Here is an 11,501-nt window from a genome sequence, read left to right on the forward strand (position 1 = left end):
CGTTGCAAGACGATTGATTTTTCTACACGCCGATTTCGAAGTTGTGTGAATGTGTGTGGGAGGGGCGGTCAAAGGAAAAAAAAAGCCAAACACATATATATATATATATATAAAATTATATATTAGCTTAGGTACTGGCAGCATGTCATATGCATGCACGTATGCAGGCTATTGACCCGCGGTGATTGATTTGATTAATTCTCACAAATCTTTTTATATTCGTTATATATACATATATATATATATATATATATTTGTGATATATCTCGAGTATTTAACGCGTATATGCGTGTGTATGTTACGCATGGTAACCGATTCACCAACAAGTTCAAGGCTGCAAGGAGAGAAAGAGTTAGGGAGAGAGAGAGAGAGAAGATCGGTTTTTTCCCTTAGGTTAAAAGTTAAAAAGATACGAATCACACACACGAAAACACACGTTGGAAATTGTATCGTTTTACGCGATATTTAAATGCGTCCGTCGATAAATAATTCGTAGAACTATATCGAAGATATAACAGACGATTTGTCGAGTAGGTAGATTAAATGAAATAAAAATTGAACAACCTGAATGATTGTTCAACGATTCGACGATATTTTCTAAATTTGATTTACGTTGCCAACTTGCCTTATCGTCGGCATATTATATCGAATGATACAAGTAACGATAATATATCGTATATGTATATTAATTATATATTCGGCCTCTCAGGGCCAGCCAATAATTGGCAATTGATCTTCGTGTACCTTGGAAACGATCTTTGAACGATTCCTCGCCCTTTGATACCCTTTCATGATTCTACTTACGAGAATCTTGCAAGCTTACGTGTGACGCATACGTGTGTAATTGGACGATTCAGGCGGTGAACTCTCCCTCGCTTATTATAAATAAACTAACGCACTCGACCCATTCGTTGTATCGATTTGATATACATTTAACGTCGGTACTAATATACGCATTATATATTATAACGAGGGCATAATTTCGAAAGAATTTAGGTCACTTTCGTCGGAGTTACTACAAACAGCATCAAGCAACAGCAGCGGCCTCCTTTATAATTTATTCATTTGTTTATTTATATATTTTTTTTTTCGTTTTATCCCTAACGATGCAGCAAACTTTCGTTTGTCCGCGCATGGAAGAAATTCGCGTTAACAATTTGTTATATTATTACGTTTCAAGCGAGCAAAAAAGCAAGGAACAATTCCAATTTCGAACTACGAATTCAGATTCGTGATCAACGATTTTAATGCCCTCGGATAGCGTATTAAGTGAAAATATGACGATTTTTTTTTTATATTGAACTATTAATGGATCCACCGTTACGAATTTTGGATGTCTGACCTTGGATGCGTTATCGGTAACCCAAAAAATCTTCGTCTACCGATTTCTACCAAAATCGGAATATTTTTAGATTTTTTTCCATCGCATTGGATCGACATTTAAAATTTTTCAATTTGACTTCTGATTCGTGATCAGCCGACCAACAAACCGACGATTACCAATTTTCATCAAAATCCAAAGGTTTTTAGTATTTTATTCAGCTTGTCGAATACGCCGAATTGAAATATTGCAGATCTGACCTTAGGTTCTTCATTAGCGACCCAAAAAAAAACCTCACGGTATCAATTTTCATCCAAATCCATTCGTTAGTTCTCAAGACATCGTAACTTTTATTTTATATTTTGAAACTTTGTTGTTTAAATTATTGACAATGTATCGAACCGATCAAAGCCAAAATCTAATCAGTTCTAAGTTTGGAAAAGCCGCGTCGATTGAGACGAAAATCATTGAAATCCGGTAACTCGTTCTCGAAATATCCTTCGGATCAAAAAAAAAAGAAAAATGTCTATTTTGCGTATAAGAGAGAAAATTTTTCTTTTTTCTTTCTTCTCCTTTTTTTTTTTTTTTTTTTTACTTCTGTGGCGATAAATAAATAATACATGTAATATGCACGCGTACAGCGAATTAACGAACGATTTATTTTTCCTCTCACTGCATTCTTCCATACACGTATACACACTGTTATACGCAAAAAGTATACAGTTACTATTATTTTATACATGTGTACACGTGTATTAAATATTAGGTATGTAAGAACCGCTGCTGCTGCTGCTGCCTGCTGTTGTTGCATTTGCACAGAGTCACGACCTACGCCACTTGATTCCTGCTTTTCATGATAATTTTTTTTTTTTTTTTTTTTTTTATCTCCCTGTGCACTTGCGGCACTTGTCTTTTGTTTTTCTCGCGTCCGATTACTTTTTTCCCGCTCTCTTCTTTTTTTTTCCGTTCTTTCTTTTTGTTATCTCAATTTCTTATCTTATCTTCTTTTTTTCCCCTCTCTCTCTCTCTCTCTCTTCCCTCTCCCCGTCGCCTTGCTTTCTTTTTATCTGTTTTCGATTTTTTTTTCTCCCGTCTCCCAATTTCGGTCGTTTTATTTATTTATTTTTTTCCTTTTCCCCCACCTACATCGTTCGAATAATCTTTTCCTCAATTAAGTTTGTCGTTAGTTTTGTTTTTATGAACAATAATAATAATAATAATATATGTAATGTTATACGCAGATCGATATCACTTGGTGATTTGTTACATAATTTCTGAATTATACATCGTACGTATGTATATTTAAAATAAAATTGATCATAATATTTTGTAACGGTAATTTTACTTCCATTGACTGAGTTTTATTTTTTTATTGTTCTCGTCGCGCGTGATAACAATAATAATAGTAATAACAGCAGCAGTAATAATGACGATAATAATAATAATACGAGCATGATACCGTAACGCAATTTCGAATTGCAATTATTTCGAAACGTTGTTGCCAAATTTTACTAAACTATATTACATACGTTTAAAGATAAAGAGAGTGAAATATAAACGGTGAAATTTTGACGAGATGATAATTTTTATTACCTCGTGTTTTTTTTTTTTTTCTCAATTCTTTACAATATATATATATATATATATATATATATATATATTTTGTAAGAAGGTCCGAGGCTATAGGGTTTATATTATATAGGAGGGTCTCGACGACGATCGCGACGTTTCGAAAACACCGGAAGTTGAACGTCTAGACGGTTTTTTTCTCTCACCAGCTCAGTAAAGGCCTCGGATTCCGGTTCATTCGGCGCACACGTGGACGGAACAAGCGCTATATGTATAACCTCCCTTCAAAATCACCTAACTTCCCCTCATCTTGTGCTTGTCCATCCCTACGATCATATTGCAATTGTACTCCTCTTTCTCTCGCTGTTAATTTACTTGTTCATTTATTTATTTATTTATTTATTTGCAATATGAGTCGTGGGTGACGTCGAAGACGAATATTGCAAATACGCGAAGCGAAAAGGCCGTTTTGCTTTCTTTTATTTTCCACACGATTCTTTATTTAAGAAGAGTATGTTGCACGTTTTGTTCACGAAACTCGAATTCGAGGTTAGAGTCGCGCAACGTCAGATTTGCTCGCGACGGCGCGTGCGCGCGATACAAAAAATACCACTTTCAGGACTCCTGGGATTGAAATCATACGAGCGACGTAGAAACGGGTACTTTTCGTACGGAGAACGCGCATGGAAAAGAAAAAAAATGCGTAAAACATATTCGCGTTGTGTATAATGATGCATATTGATGTTAATAATAACGAGAGAAAGAGAAGCAAAAAGCCTAGATTGGTGTAACAAATAGGGGAGAAAAGAGAATTTTTGAATCTTCGATGATTAGAAAACTTTGACACTGCCGGAGGAACTGGCGCGGAAAAAAAAAAGAAATAGAAAAAAAAAACGGAATCGTATTTTATCATGTATAATTGATACGGATATATCACCGTATCCTAATTACGCGTAATGCAAAAACGTTCGTGTTTAAATTATCGTTTTATTTAATCATTTATTTATTTCTTTACGTTTCTACGATGAGTAAAAGTGAATTACAAAAAAAAAAAAGTTACAATTCAGTCGTTATAAATTAGGAAAAAAATGTTGGGAATGAAATTTTCGAGTGCTTTTTTTTCCCCCCCCGTGAAATATCAAAATTGTTGTAACAAGACACGTTGAGAAATGATGTATTGTTTACTGACAACATGCTTTTACCGCAGATGTGATATTGGCTAAATTTACACTACGTGACTCGCGTGTATCCGGTTGGGTGGATATCAGGCATGCACGCAATATTACCATACGTGCAGAAATCTGTAATGTATAATAATAATAACAATGACAGCAAGAATAATAATAACGACAATGACGATAATATTCCATGCATACTACATACGTACCATCATGCGTGAAACGAATCTATAGTATAAAATTTATTATATTTATGTATAATATGCGAATACATTATACAATTATAAATTACACACGCGTGTCTCTTTGCAAAACAGTAGCCATTTATATGCATGTATGAATGTGTGCATTATTAAGGCGAGAGGAACGAAAGGCGGATGTAAAATTATACACAAAACTGTGAATACGCCTGTGCTGTGTATATTCGTGGTTAGGGTTTGTAATTTCAATGATCCTCGTAGCTAGTCGATTAGCCACAAGTTAGCCACATATACCATGTATGTATATGCATGCATATTATACACACGCATACGAACATATGTGTATATTTGTATAAATACACGGTTATATGTATAGATATGTGAAGAAAGAGATGAATGAACGAATGAATGAATGAATGAACGAATGAATGTGCGGCTGTCTGTAAGAAACGCACGATAAAAAAGTAGCGAAGAGAGAAAGTAGAGAGATAGAAAGAAAAGAAAAGAAAAGAAATAACCAACGAATCGCGATTGCGGTCGGAGCCTCGTTCAGGCAAAGGGATGAATGAGGAAAACACTCGCCTCGTTTGTATGCGTCATATTGCGTCATATTATCATATCGTATATGCGTACATCATGCCGAAGTCGATAACGTTGCCGCAAAGATTCACGACGAGGAAAAAGCGTTACTTCGCGATTTTGGAATTGCTTTTGGAAATTCGGTAAACCGTGATAAAAGGAATATATAGTCATATCTTGCAATCTTGGCTCGTTGGAGGAATTATTGTAAAAATAAGAAAGTAGCAATTTTTTTTACCCCAATTTTTCGTTACGATAAAGTTACCGACTTGAACCTTCGTGTATCATGACGTCAGAGACCGATTGCCGGTGACATTTTGTCACCGCATAACCCATCGTAATACTTGGTGGTTCAAATTACTCATGTAACGTAAATTCATGAAACATGATTAATAATATACCTGCTCTGTCATCCGTACGCGAATAAAACACGGTCAGCTGTCAGTCTGGTTACTTTTTATTACGATTTTTTTTCCACCAGGTGACGCATTGCAAAGTGACAATCCCCCCAAAAAAAGTAAATAAATAAATAAATAAATAAATGAAAATGACAAGAGATCTTTTTTCGAAGAGCGTTCAATTCTATACAAAAATATGTCTGTCAATTTTCTGTACGACGCATCGTTAGCCGGCTGTAAAAATCAGAAGGAACAAAAACAATTTCTACCGTGTTATTCTTATGGAAAATAGCAAAGTCCGATGAGCAACCTCTTAATATTAATATATTGAAGAGATGAAATTTTAACAGGCGTATTTTTGTACCAGAATGGAACTTTTCAACCTGTTCGGAAGAAGATAATCAATAAAAAAACAATTTATTTCTCTCGAAACACCGTAGTATATATATATATATATATAATATACGTATATATACGGTATGTACGTTACGTTTCATCCCTGCTTTTTTTTCCCTCCATCTCATATGTATTTTCTCCTCTCTCTCTCTCTCTCCCTTCGTTCGTGCTCATTGCGCGTATTTCTGCGGGGATGAGAAATGATAAGCTGTGAACGACGATTCGTACTGTGGAGGGGGAAACTCGAGAATGACAGACCGGACGTTCGTGGCGCCATATCCGGTCGCTAGTGCTCGTGAATTCAGGTTGTTTTCATTCCTCGTTAAGATTAAACTACCGCATGTAATATACATGTGTGTATATATATACAAGCGCATACATATCGCAACTTGCCAACCATAAAATACGCACCAAAATATGCCAGACGTATGTACAGTATGTACATTTCGTTTGGAGAATAATCGTTGTATAATATTAGAAAAAAAATTGTAAGAGGAAAAAGAAGGGAAAAGGAAAGAGAAAGAAAACAACAATATTATCCTCGGCACGCGAGTATTTCGAAAAATCGTGTACGATATATTCTCAATTATATACATAGGTATAGAGGAAACGGTTAAGTTATAATATAAATGTGTGTAAAACATGTTGTTTGAAAGAAAAAGGAAAATAAACAGCAAGCAAGACTAGGAAAATTTCTTTATAATATCGATCTGACGTTAATTAATTTAATACCGTATATATGTATGCGTGCAACGCGGCTGCGATGATGATGATTATTTTCTCCTTCGTCTTCTCTCTCTCACTCTCTCGGTATAATATCATGTACGGATATACCTACAGTATAATGTATAAGCAATAACGGAACTCGGTTCGTTAATACCTGAGCTCGCATTCAAATTGCTTGATCAGGCGGATCGAGCTTTTGGCTATATTGTTATACTCTGGATAACATGGATGGAAACCTAAAAAAATGAAATGTGTAGATGAAAAATTTTTGGTGAAATTTTTTTACTCGCGCGCGTGCGCAAAAAACTTTCGTATTTAATTTACCGATGAAAGAGTTTGCAATTTATACATTTTTTTTTCTTTTTTTTTTTTTATATAGGTATGTATATGATGTATCCAGATATGTTATTTTAAAGAAAAAAAAGCAAAAAGAAAACAATTTTTTCTTATTCGTTTTTTTTCCCCTCTCAATTTTCAATACCGGACCAACCGCCTGACGTTACGCAATGTTTTTCCATTATATATTTGAAAAATATGGAAAATGATTTCGTAAAAAACAAAAAAAAAAAAAGAAAATAAATTTGCAAAACGTAAAACCGTCGTAACTGCACATAATATTTATATACATATATGTGTGTGTGTGTGTGTACTTATACACGTAATATTTTTTGTTTCAGTCTGTCAGAGCGTCGACGTGAGAAATAGCGTGAACCAATTTTCGCGACTGGAAGGATGTCGAGTGGTCGAGGGTTTCGTACAAATACTCTTGATCGATCACGCGAACGACACGTCCTACGCAAACCTTACATTTCCCGACCTCGTCGAAATCACCGGCTACCTTCTGCTTTACAGGTTATTATTATCATTATTATTATTATTATTTAACATCATTTATTATTATTGTTATTGTTTCGCATAATGATATTCCGTACCATAAATAACGCAATATAGTTTTTTTTTTTTCACCCCATGCACAATAATATATTGATTATACAATTTCCAATCTTTCCTCACATACGCATATATGCAGGGACAATCTCTTGAAAATTGAAAATGAACCGCGCATGCGCCAAATAATTAAGAGTCATTGGTCGGCGAAATCTTCCCGCAGCGATATTCTTGTCTGCGACGCAGTCGGGCCAACCTACGCAAAATGTAACGTGTACGTTTGAATTTTCAAAGAGCACGAGCATCGAATTACGACCGTTCTTTGAAGAATCAATTTTCCGACTCGATAACAAATGCTTCTCAAACCTTTCCGAGTCGCTGCCTCAATTATTTGAGATTCTAACCTCGAAAATTCGTATCAACTACAATCGCCGCTAGAAACAGTTCGACAGCTGAAACTCGGGTTGGCCAGCCTGCGCGAACAGCCGATAAAATTCGCGCGTGCGCGGTTGATTTTCAAATTTCAAGAGATTGTCCCGGTGTATTTATAATATACATATAATATTGTAAAACAATTGTGAAATACAGTTCGTGTGTTTGGTATATTATACGTATATGAAGTATCCAATAACGAAGGGTTACAATTTTGTAATTACATGCTGTTGCTGTTGTATATTAATTTTCAAATTTCTTTTGTCCTCCAACGCGATACGCAGAGTGAACGGTCTCCGAAGCGTTGGCCATCTGTTTCCAAATTTGACGGTAATACGGGGCCATTCGTTGTTCATAAACTACGCCCTTGTCGCCTTCGAGATGATGCATCTGCAGGAAATCGGTCTTCACTCGCTGACGAATATCGGCCGCGGCAGCGTTAGATTTGAAAAGAATCCGGCACTCTGCTACGTTGATACAATCGACTGGGACCTCATCATCGGCGTTGGAAAGGGCGAACACGTCATATCGGTAAGCCGCGGGCCTGACGTATATTTTGTATAAATGCAACGATCACCGTCTTCCGGTTGGTTATTGACCTTTTCTTTCATGTTTTAAATATATATACATATATGTTTTTTTTAAAATTATTTTTGCTACATTTCTTGTTCGTAAATTTCGTATTCATGTAAGGGGTAGAATATTATTGCGTACATACGTTTGTTCAATGTACGAGCTGTCTATATTACACGCAGGTATATAATACGCGTTCTTGTTTTTTTTTCCCTTCAATGGTGTACAGACGAGGAAAAAAAGAAAAGCCCAGAAAATATTAATGGATTTTCTTGTAATAAAAAAAAAAAAAAAGCAGAAGGAAAAATGACCGAGAAACTTTAAGATGAAGATGAGGAAGAAAAAAGAAAGAGAATCGTTGAAAATCATCGTGGATGGTTGCCAAAGTTTATTTTTAGAACGTTCGTTGGGATATTATAGTTTGGACAATGAATCACACTTCCGGAATTTTTCTTTTCTGTTTTTTTTTCCCCTTCTTCTTATTTTATGTTCTCATTTTTATACTTCTAGGTACGACCTAGGCATGAATGTATGTTTGTATGTAGGTCGTTGTATTTTTCAAGAAGGGCAAAAAAAAAAAAAACAATAATAATAAGAAACAAAAACGCCCACTGTTTCAATATTAGAACAAAGTTGTTGTATATATATATATATATATACATAAATATATACATACATGTTGCACTCAACGCATTTTACGATAATAAATATAGATATGTAAATCGGGGAATTGAGAAATGCCGGTTTTTTTTTTCCTTATTTTTATCGAATTCTCGGTGTGTATAGATAGACGATAATAAATCACTATATGTTATTTATCTATGCGTATTTTATGTATTTTTTTTTTATTTGTTACGAAACAGTGGTATTAATAATAATCGCAAATTCACCAAAGTTTCGTATTATTATAGGTATATGTGTATAATGTATGTATGTACATGCATACCCTATATACTTGACATGTTTGCAATTTTTTTTGTTGACCTTCGCGCGATTGGACGTTTCTTTCACCGCCGTTTTGTTTCGTTTAGTTCTCGCCATTATTTCTGCATCCGCTACGCTGACTTTTATACTCTCTCATTCTCCCCCTCTCTCTCTCTCTCTCTCTCTTTCTCTTTCATTCGTTCTGTTTCTCTCTTTCTCTCAGCCTCTTTCCCTTTATCGCTCGCGGGAAAACTAGCGGGTAATGAATTCGCCTGCGCTTTATTCGAGTATATGGTAATAATTGCATATAGGAGCTGTCTTACAGATAGATAGACAGAAGGAGCCAGAGAGATTCTTGACGAAGTACGCTTGCACTCCGGTGTCAGATTATTTTCTCATTTTCTCTCTTTCTCTCGCTCTCTTTTCCTCTCTCCCTCTTCGATTCCGTAGCTGTTCCCCTCATTTTGTGCGCAATAATGATAACGGAAAGCAAAATATCTCGAAAACGTAAATAAAAAATAAAAAACAAAAAAAAAAAAAATACAACGTAAGAAATAAGTCATTCACCGAAACTAATACCGCGCTGTATTTATCATGTTTACATATTTAAGGGGATGCTATAGTCCGTCTTTACCGACTGCGTTAAATGTCTTTCATTCTGTCTATTAATCAGATGATATTCATCGCGAGGCAAAAAAAAAAAAAAAAGAGTAGCCGTCAACAGCCGTATATTCTCCACATGCTATTTTGATGAAAAATACAGCAATGCATATTTGTTTTATCCAAAAATAAAGAAATATCACGATTACACTTTTGTATTTTTTTATGCCATATCTTTATTTCTTGTGTATAATAAAAATGTATTCGTGTGATTTTTGCTCAGAATTTCATGTAAAGTCCGGTTCCTATTCATTTGTTTCTGCCTCTGCGATACCTTCTCGTACTTGGATATTTAGAGATATCTAAATCAACATCAACATCCAGTGTAACATTCCCTCAGCGTAGGTAATTCATTGTAGACCATTCGATAATAAGCTTCTAATAACATGTTAAAAGTATCGCAATTTATACACATAAATATCAACAATCCTGTCAATAATTGCAAAGACGATACTGAAGGAGTAAAAAAAAAAAAAGGGAGACCTCGAATTCTTATTATTATTTTACCTGAATTATTATACGATTAAAAAAAAAATCAAAATTTCCTTGTGAATGAATTGTGAGAATGGGTTTGTTATCATACTTTGCGTTTATAAATTTAATCCTTTTACTTATTATTTTTCTTTTTCTGTTTTCCTTTGACTCTTCTCATCATTCCTACATATTGTATAGGACATACGGATACGGTATCGTAATACGTTGTACGTATGTACAATACCTATGTAGCATGTAACGTGGAGTTCGAAACCGCGTGCTGTCCATGCGGATACGTATACGCATACCTATGTATGTACATACATGCATACATGCACACATACCATATCACACGTTATAGTCTACGAGAAACTTATCTGTTCAACCGTTCATAACGCGTTCATACCGTATGCCATACACGTGTGTGTGTGTGTGTATGCATGAGTATATGCACCTAGTAGTACGTATCTCTTGACGGTGCAGAATGTGAGTATATGTAATATATAGTGGGAATATGAGTGGTTACGTAGTGTAAGGTATTTTGTTGTGGCTGATTGCGAGACCAGTTATCATGTACGAATGTGTGCTTTATCTGTTGTCCGGTGCTCTAGTTCGACGGAAAGGTGAAGAAGCAAGCAGAGGAATTTTTTTATTTTTTTTTATTTGTTTGCGAGGGGTGGGGGGTGTAAAATGCCCGTTACCAATAATATTACCCATTGATTTTGGTGGGTGTGAAAATTCTTTTTTTATTTCATGAGATTGTATGTAGTACCTGCGGTTAGTTTTATCAATCTTTTATTTAATTATTTATTTATCTATTAATTTATTGTAATATAGATTGTTACTTCTTATTTTAATACAAGTTTTTATATCTATCTTCCAGGGAAATAAACCGAGGAACGGATGTCCGGTTTGTGAGAAACACTGTCCGACACGATCGACGAAAAAGGATGAAACCTTGTGCTGGAACAGACAGTATTGTCAACATGGTGAGATTTTTCTCTTGCGTTATTTATCTGCGGTGTTTGGCATGCTTCACATAATACATTTTAAATAACGAATCTCGTTATATTTGTCGGCGGATAGATGTGTATGTATGTAATGTGATGACAAGTGTTGAGTGCGATAGAAAATTCTTTAGTATCGTACGACACAGCTATGAAATCAATACATCGTCGTCATT

At 35.0% G+C, this 11,501-nt stretch overlaps 1 protein-coding gene across 3 annotated transcripts in view; it reads left to right on the top strand.

Moving 5' to 3' along the window:
* Positions 1-11,501, top strand: part of LOC124186473 (insulin-like receptor) — a 47,291-nt gene that overhangs the window by 25,944 nt on the left and 9,846 nt on the right. For all 3 annotated transcript variants that reach the window (XM_046578224.1, XM_046578225.1, XM_046578226.1), the window contains exons 3-5: positions 7,045-7,219; positions 7,972-8,218; positions 11,202-11,307. In XM_046578224.1, the coding sequence (XP_046434180.1) occupies positions 7,045-7,219; positions 7,972-8,218; positions 11,202-11,307 (528 nt within the window). The remainder of the gene's footprint in view (positions 1-7,044; positions 7,220-7,971; positions 8,219-11,201; positions 11,308-11,501) is intronic.

The sequence above is a fragment of the Neodiprion fabricii genome, chromosome 7, assembly GCF_021155785.1.
Source record: "Neodiprion fabricii isolate iyNeoFabr1 chromosome 7, iyNeoFabr1.1, whole genome shotgun sequence".
NCBI classification, from domain to species: Eukaryota; Metazoa; Arthropoda; class Insecta; order Hymenoptera; family Diprionidae; genus Neodiprion; species Neodiprion fabricii.